A 17,203-nucleotide genomic window follows, 5' to 3' on the forward strand; every position below is an offset into this window, starting at 1 on the left:
GGAAAACCCCCGATTTAGATCAGGGGTTATTGTGATCTAAATCACAATACAGGATGATCGGTTACGAAATCACCAGCGACAATGTTAGATCACCCAATGATCTAAGATTGTCATAAGGGGAAAATAGAGGCAAAAAATCGTGTAGTGTGAACTACTGCATTAGGTAGTCGGATGTGCCTGTCTTCTCTATTTAAATCTAGTGATTACTGAAGGTTACTATAGTATACAGACTTCATAATCTACACTCTTTTGGTTGAATGCAGTATTTATTTCCACTTTGGCTTTATGTTGTTTAGTTTTTATCCAAGTGCGTTTTTTGTTATTAAATTATCATAATTTTCAAAATCATACAAAGTTGGCACTTTTAATGGACTTTCAATGCAACTTTTAGAGCAACTTTGCATTAAAAGTGTCATTATTTATCGAATGGCACTTCATGATAACTGTCATAAACATTCATAAAGACTTCTTTATGTTCATGACAGATGTTATGTCATGTTTATGACAGTGTCATGTCAGTCTTATGCACACCCCTTCAAATAAAGTGTTACTGTATATTTTTTTCCTTCATTAAATGCTAGTGAACAGTAGTCTGTAGCTAAGCTAATTATGCTAAATGGTTGATAATCTCACACAGTCTACCCACCTCTCTTGGAGAAAAACTGGGTTATAAATTAACACTCTTGCCTTTTTTCTCTCTCTCCCTCTCTCTATTTTGTTTTTGAAAACCTGATTTTATAACTTTTCTTAGCAGCCGTAGTAACTGGCACAGTCGCCGCTGTATTCAGCTGCAGCTTCTACTGACTGTAGCTGCATACGTCATTGTTAAGAGCTCCAAGCAGGAACAAACCATTTAACGCAGATAGGGGGGAGTTCAGGGTAAAAACGGATGTGTGTTTTTTGGTCTGGGAGGGGCAACATTTAATTTTTACTGCTAAAAACAATCTTTGAAAATACAATATGATTAATTTTGTATTTGACAGGACCCCGATTTTTTTTTTTTAATTTTATTGCTATGAGCAAAAAAATAAATAATTAAATTGTGGAGGGCCCCCTGCTGGTCAGGGCCCCTAGAATCATCATCACTTTTCACCCCTTTACTGCGCCCCTGGTTCCAGTGTTATGTGTTGTTTTGAAAATAAAGTGCATCTATCTATGGCAGGAAATCGCATGTATTATTATGTCATTTCCATTAAATCAGTGTCAAAAGGTCTTGAAACAATATTATCGTTTATCGCAATAATTTTTTAGAAAATTAATCGCTCAGCAAAATTTGTTATTGTGACAGGCCTAGTTATAGGCCATATTGTGTTTCTGTTACAGTCAGAAGATGTACATTTCCTCTGACTTCACATACCCAATGCTAAAATTAACCCATAAAAAGCCAAAGTTTCCTTATTGACTTCTGTAAACAGGAACTATCTTCAAAAACCTGCTGATTCCTATTCTTGTCTTCTGCCATCTGCTGGAGGATGTCGATACTACAGGTTTCATACATTTTCTGTACTATTTGTAGAGTTTAAACCCAATTAACTTTATTTATAGCCCTGACCCAGAAGTAAACCTGACATATTATTTAAAACAAGTTTTTACTTGTCTCTTTCTTTTTTCTTCTTTTCTTTCTTCCTTTCTCTTTTCTCTCCTCAACATAATAAGCTGCCAAATCTATTTAGACAATAATAAGTAGATTAACACAACTTCATATCTTGCATTCTCGTTTGGTTTCTCTGTGTTGTATGTATTGTAGATTATTAAACGCGCCACATAACATGCAGAAAGAACATAGGTTGAGATTTGAACCCTGAATCTGCTTCCTGCAAGGCAACAGTGTCCAGGTTGCACCTTCAAAAAGCAGATTTTATGAAGTACTGAATGGTGACAGATATTTTAAAATAGTATGACAGAAAAACTGCTGAGTTTTTGTTAATAAATGTTGATGTTTTAGGTGTGCAAGTACATTTTATCAGTTGCTTTTTCTATAGGTTTCCTGATTTAATGTACTTTAAATACCAAAATAAAAGCTGCAATGCATTCAGCATAATTTAGACGCGAATAATTATTTCGGTTGTTGAACATATTTAATCAATTATTCAATATAACAATGAAAAATATTAATATTAAGATATTTTGTCAAAAGTTAATGAAGCTCACCCTAATTTACTCCTAAATCACTGCTTTATCCAGATGTGACTGACGCCCAGGTGAAGCTAACTCTGGTGAGCCATTTAGTATCAGATTTTAAGGTTAAACATGACTCCTCCTGCAGTTCTTTAATGTAAAAAAACTCACTAGGTTATGACGGCTTTGCTTTGGTGAGTGATTGCCACCAGAATGTGAAAACGTGCAGAGCTCACCACAGCAGCAGATATGTGGGAGTGTCAGATAACATGAGGGAATGCAGGAGGAATCCTGCATGTTCAGAGCTGAAGTAACATTTCAGGTTTAGGGTTAGGGTTAGGGTTTTTTCTTCACATCATTTCAAAGTTATTTTTGCAAAATATTTTTCTCATACTTTCAACCTGCTGATTCCCATTTTATGATTTATTAGCCATAATTCAGTGCTGGTTTGTGTTTTCTACTTGAATGAATAATTGCTTGTTTGTAAAGATGACACTGGGTTACAAAAAAGTATTTTTGGAAGTTGTATATGTTTTTTCAACTGAATCCAAAAAGGACATCCATTTTTCTCATTCTGGTCAGGTTTTATTCTAACTTGATTCATAGAAATCCGATCTTCGGACTAAATCGATTACATTTTTGTGACATTATCAATTCATTTCTGTTAATGTTTATCATCCAAAAAAGGTTTTAGAAGAAAAAAATTGTTTCCTAACAGAGTGCAGGGTTTCCCCCAGAAAACTTGCTGACCCTGATGCTCGGGGCGTTAGGGCAATCATCCAGCCGGCCGCCATGTTTTTGAGTTTAACAATGTTTAAAGTTAACAGGAACTTTGATATTATCACTTGATAGTTGTGCGCTATTGGTAGATTAATACCTAGACACCAACCATAAAAAAGGTAATACTTAAAAAAAAAAAACTAAAAACAATAATGTGGCACCACATATAAGCCTGGCGGGCCACCAAGAAAAGCCTGGTGGCCCGCCAGGCTTATAAGACACTGTGGGAAACCCTGGAGTCTATTAAATAAATGTTACAAATTTGGATTTCTGTAAATTGAAAAACCCCAGACAATTTTTTTGGCTGTTGACCATTGTTATTTAAAAAACTAAAAAGACGCGGAGAGATTCAAAACGACGATCAGCATGGATGTTTGAGCAGTACCTGTCTCTGAATAAGAGGAATCAGTCATCAGATTGTCTGGTGATTGGCAGCATATCAAAGAACTTGACGCCTCAGATTCCTCCTCCTCTTCCTCTTCTTCCTTCATCACTTCATCCACATCTTCCTCCTCATCCATGTCTCTGCTTCCTATTGAGTATCCCTCTATCCCCGTTTCCTCCTCCTTCTCATTGTTGCCCAGAGAGGGTTTCTGGCCGGGGCTGCGCGTTCCTCCCTCATCGTTTTGGGGAAGAGGGAGAGTTTGTGCGAGCGTCTCATTGAGGTTTTGCGTTTGGGCGGTGAGGGCCTCCGAGTTTGACAAGTTGTCACAGAGATCAAAGCCATCAACGTGAACTTGTGACATCGAGTTGCCCTCCATCTCAAACAGACCTGAGGATAAAAAGATTGGATCAGCTTGGTACAGAAAAGAATAGAAATACATTTAAAAACAAAAGAGAGGGCCTCATTTTCCTTTGTACATTATTTAAAGACTGTCTGTTGCAACTTGAGACAACAGCAACCACAGCATCGCTAAAATGCTGCCAAAACAACCTCCCTTGTTCTCAGTTGCTATTTTCTCTCTAAATCACATATAATTACTACTCTACAATTGCTCTGAGCTTTTATTCAACCATAGAAACGTGAAAAGTAACCACCATGATCCATTGGCTTCTGCAGTGAGGACCAGCGGCTGCAGTCAGGGAAGCCTCTCTTCAGGCCTGCAGAGACGACAAAAACAAGACTAAACAACCCGACTTCAGACAAAGCTTAAACATGGCCGACAGGGTTGAGTCCATTTAGACAGAAAACAAACATGTGAAACAAGTGTGGCATCATTCCCAAGCTGTCAAATGAACCTCTGAGCCAGAAGAGATTATCAACATGAAGTTACAGTCCAACTCTTTTCTTTTGTCTTAAACCTGCATGACTGCAGCTTTCTTCCAGCTGATCATAACTTTTAACTGGTAAAGATCTGTTTTTACTGTCAAACATTCACTCTGCAGCATAAGAAAATAATTACATGCTCAGATGAATCACAAAAACACAAAATCTTACCAAGGATTTTTGTCTAATTTCCAGTGCAAATATCTTAGTGCATTTTAAATAAGACAAAACTAACTTACAAATAGCTTTTCACCAGTTTCTAAGAGCTTATTTAGGTAAATAATTCCCAAATATTTATGAAAAAGTGTTGGCTGTAAGTGAGATAACCTGGCAGTGAAGCTAGCACCTTTTCATCAATACTAAGGAATTATTTACTTGAAACAAACTCATATTTCTTGCTGAAAACTTGCAAGTTAGTTTTGTCTTATTTCAAGTGTGGTAAGATTATTTTATTTTTATTTTTTGCAGTGTAATCAAGTTTAAGGTCCTGAGTTTCACCACCTTTGTTTTTAAGACAGGGGAATAAAAGTATTAACGTTTTTCTGTTCTTAAACTGCATATTTTGCCAAACTCTGATTGCTAAAATTTTCTGGCAGTTTTAAAATTTTCTGGACATTAAATTATGACCCATTTTTCTCAAATTTAATTCAATTCAATTTAGCAGTGTGGAACATGTTTAATTCACATGTTCCTTAGTTGAAAATCTGGAATAGATAAATAAACCTGGATTACACAAAATCAAGAAAATTATGGACAACCCCGATAATCTACTTCATGAGAGAAAAACAGTGTCTTCAGTCAGAGGCTTCTTCAAAACCGCTGTAACACAGACTGCTACAGGAGATCTGTGCTGCCAACAGCCATCATCATCATCATCATCAACAATAACTCTGAAAAATTTGAATTAATATGAATAACAACATTTAATTTCCCTTTGTGATCAATGAAGTATTTTTAATTGAACTGAATTGGAAAAAGCAGGCAGGTGAACGAACAGGTAAATCAACGTAAAGCGCAAATCAGTATTATGCAACAGCACAGTTTTTTTCTTCACTCTTACTGCCTTGCTTCTGTTTACAGTTGACTCAGCAGCAGTCAAGACTGACACAACCAGATTAACCACTTTAAGCTTTCACTAACCCCTAGACCTGCCCTTCAACAACTGGTCCGAACCCAGATTTTAGACTGGAACTGGTTAGGCCATCTCTTAAAAATCAACTTTTAGGTGGTAAAAGTACTGGAAATTCCCTCAATAATGTAAAAGGAGATAAAGGCATAAATTAAAATCCAGTTTAGGAGAAGGCTCAATACGAAAACAATCCGAAATCTCACCCAACACGCAGATCCAGGTTAATTACAGCCGATCTCAGAGGAACAGAGCTGTCCCAGTTTTCTGCAGCTTATTCCATCTACAGGGAGGTGAGCGCACATAACGCGTTGTGACCACCTATGTTTCATAAGCAGATTATATTTTAACAAGAGACGACACCCTCTGAATGAAACGACTGTTTGCTTTTCCTCACCTTTTAAAAGAAACGGACAAACTTAGCACGGCTCCAGCCTGCGACTGATCCAACAAACACACCGAGACAAACATCTCTGACATTTAAGTTTTACGCTCCAGCAACCTCAAGATCACAATCACAGACGCTATTCTGACCCGTTTTAGGAGTTTCTCTGTTATGCAGGATCTGGTCGTCAAACGATCCTCTCCCACAGAGACATCCGTCTCCAAACAGCCATCCTCTCTTTTTTATAATCAGTGCCCTCACACCACAGGGGGCCATGAATAATACACGACACAAGAGGACAGAGGCAGACAGTGGCTTTCAGCCAAATGGACAAACACGGAGGATAAATATCCCGATCTGTTTGTTAAAACTCACCCACTAAAAACTAAAGTAACATTGACTTGGTGGAGAAATAGAAAAACATAAAATTAGGAGAGCAAAAGACAAAGTTACATTTAAATATTCTTAAAATGAGGTAAGTTAGCTAAACTTTCAAAACATTTTCATGTCAAACGTTTTGTCATTTGCAAGAGCTTAACTCACATTTTAAAATGATACAGTGCTTATAAGTTAAAGACCAAGAGAGGGAGAGTTTTTCAAAATTATGGACACATGGACACATTTCCAGAAGCTACAAAAAAAGCATGTGGTAACTTATCGATTTAACTGATTTTTAGCATAGAGACACTCAGTACCAAGACCTGCACAATATATCATCATCGCATTGTCACTAATTGCGTTTCCATTGACAATAATTGTGCAAATTGGAATTACAAAAATAAATTTGCTTAACAGAAAAACAGCAATTTTTTAAAAAAAAAACAGGGTTTTTTTTATGAAAAGTTTTTGTGCTACGATGAAGTGGTGAATCAAAATTAGTATAATTTACAAAACTGCAATGGAAACTTTTTTTTTAATCATGAGTGCTACTACTGGCAAAAATGATAAAGATGATGACACAGCATATTTTTGATGACTTATTGCATTAACAAACGTAAGGCAAATATAAACATATTTTAATTGCATCTCTTATTTAATGGAAACACCACAAGTGCGAAATTGGGTTTTGTTGACATGAGTGGAATATAAACAAAGTTTTGTGCACATTCGTAATGAAAATACAACCATGGGTAATATGCATATTGCAAAGAACTGCCTGGACTGTAAAAAGTATTGGCTAATTTTTCAGGTGCCATGCTTTAAAGCCCTGTGTGCCATTAATACAGTATATTTGTTAACACTTGCTTAATGCAGAATGAAAATGTTTTTCAAGCAAAAGAGGCAGCATATTGATCAATTTATTTAAAAAAAATAATACAACTAAGCCCAAAACTCTTTGATATAAAACCTTATTGAGTTGGAAATAATGGTAAACTTCTGTTCTAGTAGCTGGATAAACTACTCACAATCAACCAAAAGCAGGAATGTCTAAAAAATGTATTTATTTATTGCAAGTCATATTGTCATAGTAACTCTCACCAATATTATTCCATGTTGCATATTTTCCTAATTCTGTACTTCCCTATTATTAACATGACTAATAAAACTTTTGTTAAGTCTGTTGGTTTTGGTGTCCCACCAACATCTGGCGCCCTGTACAAACCCTCTGGGTGCGCCCCTGGCAATTTGCCGACACTCGGTGAAATCTTGTAGGTTGCTATAAAACCCCTGAACTCTGCAGTTGAACTATCCCAATCAGTTGGGTGGAGCGCTGATGCTGGCTACAGTTCAGATCTTCTAAGCCACAGTAATGAATAACAGAACAGCTCAGACCTTATGTCCGTATTTTACATTCAGCGTAAATCCAAAAGCACAGCATGCAGACAAAATAAGATGCCACGTCTCCAGAATGAGACTGATTATTTAGTAAATAAAACCGCATAGCTGTCCGCAGGCAGTTTAGAAAGCCAGGCGTGACTGACAGCTGAGCTTTCAATTAACATGTTGTATTTGTGACCTGTCAGTTGCGAACGTTGCTCTTGAAACACGAAGCAGAAATAATAAACGAGGTTTGTGCTGCTTCACTAAAAAGACGGAAAACCTCTGAGAGGAACTAGAAACAAATACTTCATTTTAACCCATTTAATGTGGAATCGCTACGTCTGTCTTGACGTTAGTGGATGTTGCTACCAGGCTAGCATTAGCTAGCGCCCAGCCAAACAGGAGACACATCTGGCCACCTTTAGGAACCCGCACCGTCATTTTCTTTACGCTTCCACGCACTAGCTGTAGTGCCACTGCTACAACGGAATAAACGTTACGACGCAGCGCGGTCAGGACGTACTTACGGCTGAAGAGAGAGGCTGAAGGGCGGAGAGCTCAGCATCAGACACCTTGCCGAGGATGTTGTTGTACGGAGTGTAATGCAAGCGCTACCCGCAGTCAACAGACAGCCAGGGGTCGTTGCTGCCGCTCTCCTCGGGCCCGGGCGGAGTGTCAGCTACACCGACCACGAGCTCTAGCGCCATCTATCGTCCATGTTTCACTTTGTGTTTAGCGTGACAGAAAGCAGCACAAAAATGTGATGGGTGCGACGGTGTGTTAGTCATTGTATACAGAAAGAAGTTGTAAATTTCCGCCCAAAAAAAAGACAGAAATTTTCTAGAAATTTCTAGAAAAGACGATGATTTTTTTTTTTGTTTCAAAAGTTTAAATTTTGCTAAAAAAAAAAAGAAAGAAAAGAAAGAAAAAGCCTCAGACATTAATAATCTCAGAAAATTTCTACAGAAAACAAGTAATATTTTTTGAGTCTAAAAATGTCCGAGAAAAAAACGCAAATTTTCAGATTAATCTCAGAAATTTTCAAGAAAAAGTTTTGAAAAGTCAAAAATTTGCTAGAACCTCAGAAATGTTGAATTTAATCTCAGGAAGTTTCTAGAACAAACAAGAAATTTTTTTGAGTTTCAATTAAAAGTTTGAATTTTGCTAGAAAAGAACTCAGAAATTCTTAATTAATTTCAGTATATGTCTTTACTGCAAGGAATTTTCTGAGTTTAAAAAGTTGAAAATTTCTGGAAAAAACAGAAATTTTGAAAAAAAAATATTTTCTTAGTTTGAAATTTTTCTTTCAAATTTGATCTAAACCACCTTGGGCCACATACTACCCAGTGTGAAAAGAAAAAGAACTTAGAAAAGTAGATTTTTGTCCAGAGGAAGGAGGACTGGTATTGAGACCTGTTTCTACCAGGTTTGTGCACTGAGACAGATAATTTTCCAAACAGGTCATTCAGATTTGAACATCCTGAACATCAGTTTATATATCTTGTCACAAATTATAAAGTAGATTTATGCCTAGACTTAAACTAGCTCATCCTAACACACTCTTTGATCTGAACCATTTAAGATCTGGCTCTATCTTCCTATGACCAGTTAGCAGTTTATTTACCACTGCACTGCATCCAATAACTCTGGCCCTTTTGAAGAAAAGCATCCCCATAATATTATGCTGCCACCACCATGTTTACTCAAGGATATAGTCATTTGTCTTCACATTTTGCGGACTTTAAACATTCTTCCATAAAAGCCAGATTTGTGGAGAGCACAGGGTTGTTCTGAAAACAGATTATCTACCTGATCTGTGGGTTTCTGCAAACAATTAGACAAAAATGTGGAAAAAATGATACAAAACAACTTCAAATCATCACATTTTCTTTGTCAATGACCAAGAAAGCAAATAATAGCTTTATTAATCAATGTGATTTATGACCAAATGACAGAGCACCAATAAAACCTGGGCTAGACATAAAAAAGTATCATATATTTTGTTTTTAAATTAACATATCTAACTCACATATTTCATAAAGCATGAGATTTCACATGCACAAACAATCATGAACTCACAAATATAAAAATACAAACAGCTGCTGTTATATAATGAAACAGCACTGCATTGCTTTTTTCCTTGGTTTGCTTCATATAAAGACATATGCAGGTTGTTACACTGCAGTAAGCTGATTAAATAAAACAGCAGCTGTGTTATCAAGTGAAGCACACTAGGGTGTCTGATGTATGGGATCACTTGCACAGCCTGAAGCTTCAGTGATGGATGAAGGGCCGCAGTTTGTGTATATTTATGTCCAAACTATGAAGACACTGTAAAACAAATAAGAAGAATTATATTTATAGCAGAAACTTTTAAGCTATTTCAGTAACAGAACTGATGGATTGTTTGTTATTCTCCTATGGCTATTTATCTGTCCTGTTTCGTCATACAACAGTAGATTATTGAACACATGTTTAGTTGTGTTGTTATTTTAGCCCCAGCCCTCCCGCTGTGTGTTCTCCAGGATCTCCTCATAAAGCCAGCTCTGTGTGAACTCCTGACTCTTGTCCATCAGCTGGAAAAGTCGAAGATACTCGTCTGGATAAACGTTTCCAGTCAGGATGTCCTCCGGCAAGCCCAACTCTGATAACAGTTTGCTCCCACTGTCAGGTGACCACACACTAAAAAAAAAAAAAATCAAACAAATAAGAGGCATGGTGAAAGAAAACCACACATGCTTTGACAAGATGAACAAAATGATTAAAAACATGCTTCTAATACTTCCATTTGGATCCTAATTGCTTCTAAACACAGTGTAAGCACTTAAAAGAAACCATCCAACTGTTTGTTCACAGTAAGTTCATGTTTTTTGGTGTCTTGAAAATTAGCCATTTCAAAAACCTCACAATCAAAGGTCACTGCACCGTTACCTAGCAACCCTAGTCCGTTACCTAGCAACCCTAGTCCGTTACCTAGCAACCCTAAGGGAACTTCAGCACATCTGAATATATTGTTAAGTGCCTTGAGATGACATCATTTATTATGAAATGGTTCCCTATAAGTAAATTGAATTGAATTGGTCTGTATGGGCTGTACAATGGCTTACATGAATTAGAAGGAAATACAAACAAAACCAAAAGAAAGACAAAAAAGTAAAATATAAAACTACATGTTGGTTCCCCATGTTTAATAAGAATAAGCAGTCCATAATTTAGAAACTAGTAGGGGTTTCCCTGGACCTTAAGTTTGTTCTGGATTAGTCGGGTATAAAACTAAATGTTGGTTCTCCATGTTTGATTCTTGTTCTGGGTTGCTCAGTAATAAACTAACAGGAGTTTCTCTTGCTCTGATATTAAGCTAAATGTTGGTCTAAAGTAATAAGTATTCCACAGTTTACAAACGTAATAAACTAAAAAATATTAAGACTAAAATCTCATTATCTAAGAATGATTTTGTGCAAAAAAATAAATAGAACCAATAATCATGGATCACACCTTTCCACACTTTCCACACTTGGAAAGCCTCACACCTTGAGGTTTTCCTCAAGGTGTGAGGATGTGATGCTGCTTGTGTGACGTGAACGCTAGCTTCGCCTGATGCCGTCTGCTTACTTGAGCCTGTCGATGAGCTTGACCTTCCGTTTCGCCAAACACTGTTTGACCATCATCAGCAGAGTTGAGGCGTTGGAGGGCGTGAGGCCTGAGGAGAACAGGTCGGCCCGGGGACGCAGGCGAACCAGGCACAGGTGATCGTTTGGAAGCTACAGGGAGAGAAAAAGGCCAAATGTTGCATTAAACACTTTAAATGTTTACATCACTGCTGCTAATGGACTGGCTCTGTTACCTTGCTCTTGGAGTTGCGCGCACTCTGCCTTGAAGACACAGTAAACGACTCCCAGGGCTCCTGAACACACAGATAAGGAGGTGGAGGAATGAAATATCAACAGACGTTTCCTCTCTGATGTCATGATGCGTTGCAGACATGGATCAGTTACCGGCATGAAGGTACAGAAAGGTTTTAAAAAGTTACAGCTTCACAACTCAAACTAGTTTTCCACCCTGTTATTCCTGGTTTTAAACTTTAATTTCCAAAGAACATTTAATACTAGAGCTGGACAACATTTTAAATATCCAAAATAACTAAACAGAAGAACCGAAATTATAAATACAATAGATTATGAAGTGTTAAAAAAAACAAAATTGCTTTTGAAAACATTAATAATGAGGTTCAGACAGGGAAAAATGACTTTTGTTTAAAAAAAAAACTATTACTTTATGTCAAATGTTTTCAACAATATTAAAGCACAACATCACTTTAAATATTACTCAAAATATAGAAACAAATTGATCTCACTCATTTTTTTTATTATATCAAATGATCAAATGATTTACTGCTTATTTGGACAGTAAATCCAAATAAGCAGTAAATCAGACCCGTACCTCCTCCCTCCTCAGGTATTGATCAAATTACAGATTTTGCCTGAATATGTAGATTGAATATATAGATATTCTATCTACATATTTATTCTATATGTAGATAGAATAAATCTATCTACATATTTATATGTCAGCAAACTGCATAAAAACAGCCAAAAATCATCTATTTTCCAAGAAAGCCAGTTGTTTTCATGCATCCTCACATATCAGCTGCTTTTATTATATTTTCAAATCATTTTTGTAGGTTATTATTAAAATTTTATACCGTTTAAAAAAACATTACTGGCACATCATTGTTATTAGCAAAAATGTAGATAGTCCTCACAGGTTAATTGCATGGCTGCACACTGTTAGTCAGGTGGCTGAAAATAGGCAACAAAAAGACTGGAAACTAAAAGAGCGTCACTGTTTTAAGGTACAAGAGGCAGATCTGATAAGTCAGTCCAAGCAGCAAGGCAGAAACTCAGAAACTAACATTAACTTATTATACTTACGTTACCAGATATAAATGCTACAGATAATATTTTACTGTAATAATCTTAATAATCATATTTATTGGGCAGCAGCGGGGGTATTTATTTCTTTTTGGATTAAATAAGTTTTTTTTAAATATATTTTTGTGTTAATGCAGATATTACAGTATTACAATAGAGCCACAGTATTTCTATTGAAAGTTTTCATACAGTGAGAATCTCATGTCATGGCTGCTACGTCACTTAATCATTCGAGGCGCCATGATGGATGTCGGAAATGAGAATCAGGAGGATTGAACTGAGCGACTGAAACTGTTTTCCAAAGTTGTTTTTGTCAGTTTACTCGTTGCTCCACTTGTTCGAGTCGAGCTAATTTATCTGTGAACGTAACACACCTGTTTGGGGCTCATAGACGGATTTACGAAACAGCTAGCTTAGAAACCGACCCGTACCTCCTCCCTCCTGAGGTATTGATCAAATTACCGATTTTACCTGAATTCACGCCACATGATTTATGTCACTACGCCACGTGCAAAGGGTCAACAGGAACACAAAAGATAAAAACCGCAGGCACTAACTTAAAGGAGAAGCGTACCTTGTGCAGAAGTTGGATATCACACGCCATCTGCCAGAGGACGCCGAAGGCTCTGTAGAAGATCATTTCACCGGGACGCGACATCAGTTTCTGACGGATTAACAAACAGGTTTAACACAACCATTAGATCAGTTCATAACCAAACCTCATGCCAACAACAAAGTGTAGGAATGCCTGTTTAAAATCTGCATCAAACGTTATAGAGACAAACACATTTATTATTTTTAATATTTACCGTGTACTCCCTCTCGTTGATGAAGAGGTTCAGCTCTATTCTTCCGTATCTGTAGACAGACAATCGCTCAAACAGAGCGTAAACCATCTTCAGCAGCGTGCCACGCCCGTTACGCTCTGGCAGGAACCCCACCACCTTCACAGGGACGTCTGCACAGACCCACAAATACACACAACAACAAATGCTTTTCAGCTTTTTGAAAACAGACACACAAACACTCACATCTGCAAGTTAATTTGACGGAATGGCCGATGTCCGATATTAAATTTGACAGCTGCTATCGGGCGATACCGATACCATGCCCATAATAAGGAAAGGAAGCATCTGGAAGTCGTTCCTTCAACCTATGCAGGAGTCTTCAGTAAAATCTGCATCTTTTTCTCCTCACCATCAGTCCAGGCAGACTCCGATATTCCCAGGTCGGTGAACAGTTTATCAGTAAACATGGTCGGAGGTTTCACGTTGCCGTTGCCGATGGGGTCCAGCCTGAAGTAGTCGCAGTGAACCACCTCCAGCTGACCATCAAGACGCGACTCCAGCTCCTGAAACACAAATCAATACCTTACCTCATCAATACCTTACCTTAAAAAATACATCCTACCAAAAATGAATTTGTCAGTAACTAAGTATGTTTAAAAGAGGTGAGAAAGAATGTGATCCCGAGAGGAAGGGAATTTACCTGGAGGTCAGGTAAGAAGGTCCGGTCTCGCTCCAGAGCAACGACTCTCTGAGCTCCAGCATTCAGCAGAGCTTTGGTCAAAACACCAGGACCTGCAAACGAGACATTCACAACAAACCGAACTGTAAATCTTTACAAAGTAGCACTGCAGCCAATAAGTATTTTAGTAATCAATTATTCAGATGATTAGTCCGATAAAAAAAAATTGGCATATGTGAAGTTTTTTAATTTAACTACTTGAGCCATTTTTACACAATATCAGAAATACAGTGAAAGATGCAAAAATTGCCTAAAACGGAATAACACAGTATTCCTGTAGTAGCAACATAGTAGTAGATCACTTGGAGCAAAATATGCATCTGTGGTTAAATAATGTACTTCTAGCATCAACATGTGAAAAATCCTTTCTGATTGACTTAACATCTATACAATCTATTGATCTGCTGAATATTTTTTGGATTAACTGATTTAAAAAGTGTCAAGAATTTGCTTGTTTACAGAATTTGAACCAAGTGAATCAAATCTATGCACTTGAAAAGTTCTGGGTTAAACATATTTCTAGACAAAGGAGGTTTATTTAATCTTAAATTAAACATCTATAATTTGTTTGTACAGTTTTGCCTTAATTACTGCTCTGAGTATGTTGCTATTTCAGCAAATAGCCTTTCTTTGAATTAATTTACTTTAATTAACAATTAATCAGTTACTAGATTAGTTGACAATCATCCCAATAATCAATTCATCACGATTATTCTGATGTCAGCCCTAACACAAAGGCTACATCACAGATCTGCTGCTTCTCACCTGGATTACATTCGAAGATGATGGTCTTAGCGTCCTGCAGGTCAGGCACCAAATGCTGTGCGACCACATTGGCCAGATCTGGATTAACTATGAAGTGTCTCATTATTTTAGAAGCCTGTGCACGGCGTAGGTTTTCCTCCACCTCCCCGAGATCCAGGTAGTTGTAGCGGCACAAAGGACGAAACTGGCCCTGCGAAAAAGATATGCACTGTGACTAACTGAACAAATGCCAACGAAGAGTGAAAAAAATGAAACTGTTAACTTCATAACAGTCATATCGCTCAGAATATATATATATATATTTTTACCTATTTATAAAACATATGAAAACTAAACTTGCATCATGTTCAGTCTATAAACACATCAGGTTTATTAATATTCACTACATTGAAAATGACTGTCTTCTTTACATATTTTATGCTTAATGTGTGAAAAAGATGCATTTCTAAATTAAACCTGTGGGTTAAGAATGGCGTCACTTAAAAAGAAAAAAAATGTAAGGAAATAAAAGGCTAGAGTCTAATAAAACAAATTACCAACCTGTACAGCTGCTGCAGACAGGTTCCTGTGTGCCAGCGTTGACGAGGGGGATGTTCTCTCTGAACGGGGCTGATGTGAACTGGGACCCATCGAGGGCCGACCGGGACCAAAAGAGTCAAGGCTGTAGGCCCTTTTAGGAAGATTAGAGCCCCCAGGGACTGAGGTTGTTGGGGCCAGCACTGCCTTTCGCAGACATGGTCTACTTCTAATGGTGTGGCAGCAAGAGGAGCGCACCATCAGCTCCAGCACTCTACAAATCTGAGTGGCCATGGTGGATCAGCAGACATAAAAGCACGATGGAAGGTAGGGAAGAGACCTTTGTGAAATGTCGCAGCCTAAAAAGAAAACTAAGATACAAGAGAAAACTTGGATTGAAGGAATATGTAACACTTAACTGGAAGCACATGTTTCGTCCTTTTCTCAATCTGCATTATGTCTTTTACCCGTTTAAGCATCAACTTATTATGTGGCTAAGCATAATATTTACAAGTAAATGGATAAATAAGGGTAAATGAGTTGAAGCTAAGACAATTAAAGCTACTAAAACTCTAGAAGTGCCAAATTCAGTACATTTAATTAGCAAGTTGCTATTGCTAACAGAACTTCTCAGAAACAAAATGACTTCGAAAATGAGCACAGCCAAGTTCCCTATTGTTACTATTAAAGACAGACAAACTGCGTATTAACGTTAACAAACTGCTATTTAAGTTAGCTAGCTTGGCTAGCCGTGCTTTTGCGTCCCGAGAGTGCTACAGGAAATACCGATGTTATCACAAAAACGTTAACACTGACCTCCCGCTAACCTCTTCGTAGATGGTCCGGTATTTGTGTTCCGGACGGGATCAGTGAGTCAAAACGTCCCTCCGTCCCTGATATCGGCAGTAAAGCGGAGTGACATTGAGCTGCATCCTGACCCTCTGCGCAAGATGTTTTTGCAACACTCGTGGTGCCGCAGGCGCATGGGATTTACGTCACTCTCCAGTGACGGTTACCGGCCTCAGCGTGACAGCCATATTTTGAGTGGCAGAGTATGTCCGTTGCCAAAAATACACAATACAATTCGCTCAATGGATTTCTATTTTTTATATTGAAAGTGTGCTAACATTGTACTTGACTTAATCTTATACTATCTGTGGCAAGACATCAATTCTCTTAGTTACGTATAGACGCCAATAATAAAAAATAAAATTATTTTAATGTAGTCATTTTACTTCCTAGCATCATCTCGTTCAATTAGTTATATGAGAAATCAGTTAAAAGAATTTGAAGTCTGCATGTATTATTCAGTGAGGCATGCCATGAAAGAATTTACATTATTTTTATGTTTCTTCAATGTTCACTCAAATAGTTTAATCTGCACAGAAAATACAATAAACCTATTAAACCTGGTAGAGTAGTTTCACTCCGACGCCATTCAGTCAAATACTCTCCATTTTATAGTGGAAATAAGTTACATTAATAAGTTAGTAAATAAGTTCATACAGTTCGAAAATTGTATCACTGTATGCATGCTAAGAAAGGAAAAGAATGCGATATATGTGTTACAAACGATCTTTGTTATTTTGTAGTGTGAGCACTCTGAGTGGCAGACTATCTTTGACGTATTTCTCCGGTAACCTTGTCAACAAGAATTGAAGATAAACAGGTCATGAACACAATGAATGCACTGTATACGTTTTACAATCGGGGAAACCCCATTTGTAAGTATTTATATGTTTGTAAGATATATGTTTGCTTGATAAAATGCAGAGCAACACACATATTTTTTTTAGCGTAGCATTAAGATATATGTGTGAACTGTTAATGTATTTTTCTTAACGTTGTATTTCAGTTATTTAAAAAAAATCATTTGAACATGCAAACTCCATGCAGAAAGAGTCAAACAGAACTTTTTGCTGCATGGCAGAGCTACCATCTGCGCCACTGTGCAGCCCTAAATTCAATATATTCCCTGGTAATACTATCAATGGCATATTTAAATAATCATAATCATAAATAAATGC

At 37.3% G+C, this 17,203-nt stretch overlaps 3 protein-coding genes across 5 annotated transcripts in view; 1 reads left to right on the plus strand and 2 right to left on the minus strand.

Moving 5' to 3' along the window:
- Positions 1 to 3,201: 3,201 nt before the first annotated feature.
- Positions 3,202 to 8,146, minus strand: LOC103129367 (calcium/calmodulin-dependent protein kinase type IV-like). 2 transcript variants are annotated; one of them, XM_016665016.1, is made up of 3 exons: positions 7,965 to 8,146; positions 3,937 to 3,999; positions 3,202 to 3,670 (listed from the first exon to the last, which is right to left on the minus strand). In XM_016665016.1, the coding sequence occupies exons 2-3, from the start codon at positions 3,944 to 3,946 to the stop codon at positions 3,228 to 3,230; spliced, it is 453 nt and encodes a 150-aa protein (XP_016520502.1). In that variant the 5' UTR covers positions 3,947 to 3,999; positions 7,965 to 8,146; the 3' UTR covers positions 3,202 to 3,227. The 2 variants fall into 2 exon arrangements, with proteins under 2 accessions (XP_016520502.1, XP_016520501.1); XM_016665015.1 differs by having other exon boundaries at positions 7,961 to 8,146.
- Positions 8,147 to 9,313: 1,167 nt separating this feature from the next.
- tfb2m (transcription factor B2, mitochondrial) lies at positions 9,314 to 16,181 on the minus strand. 2 transcript variants are annotated; one of them, XM_007540411.2, is made up of 10 exons: positions 15,993 to 16,181; positions 15,201 to 15,547; positions 14,661 to 14,850; positions 13,857 to 13,948; positions 13,566 to 13,719; positions 13,178 to 13,326; positions 12,943 to 13,032; positions 11,282 to 11,341; positions 11,050 to 11,198; positions 9,314 to 10,119 (listed from the first exon to the last, which is right to left on the minus strand). In XM_007540411.2, exons 2-10 carry the CDS (start codon positions 15,468 to 15,470, stop codon positions 9,930 to 9,932), a joined length of 1,344 nt encoding a protein of 447 aa, XP_007540473.1. In that variant the 5' UTR covers positions 15,471 to 15,547; positions 15,993 to 16,181; the 3' UTR covers positions 9,314 to 9,929. The 2 variants fall into 2 exon arrangements, with proteins under 2 accessions (XP_007540473.1, XP_007540474.1); XM_007540412.2 differs by having other exon boundaries at positions 15,201 to 15,535; positions 15,993 to 16,180.
- Positions 16,182 to 16,805: 624 nt separating this feature from the next.
- LOC103129360 (saccharopine dehydrogenase-like oxidoreductase) overlaps positions 16,806 to 17,203 on the plus strand; it is a 12,158-nt gene continuing 11,760 nt past the window's right edge. Inside the window, exon 1 of the mRNA XM_016665022.1 lies at positions 16,806 to 16,900. Coding sequence (XP_016520508.1) covers positions 16,849 to 16,900 — 52 coding nt within the window. The 5' untranslated portion in view covers positions 16,806 to 16,848. The remainder of the gene's footprint in view (positions 16,901 to 17,203) is intronic.

This window comes from Poecilia formosa, unplaced genomic scaffold (assembly GCF_000485575.1).
Source record: "Poecilia formosa unplaced genomic scaffold, Poecilia_formosa-5.1.2 Scaffold539, whole genome shotgun sequence".
NCBI lineage: Eukaryota > Metazoa > Chordata > Actinopteri > Cyprinodontiformes > Poeciliidae > Poecilia > Poecilia formosa.

Coding starts and splice junctions, on each gene's coding strand:
- tfb2m (XM_007540411.2), bottom strand. CDS start 15,470: ATGGCCACTCAGATTTGTAGAGTGCTGGAGCTGATGGTGCGCTCCTCT. Junction 13,949..14,660: donor CATCTTCGAATGTAATCCAG/GTGAGAAGCAGC, acceptor TCTCGTTTGCAG/GTCCTGGTGTTTTGACCAAA. Junction 10,120..11,049: donor AAGCTCATCGACAGGCTCAA/GTAAGCAGACGG, acceptor TTTTTTTTTTAG/TGTGTGGTCACCTGACAGTG.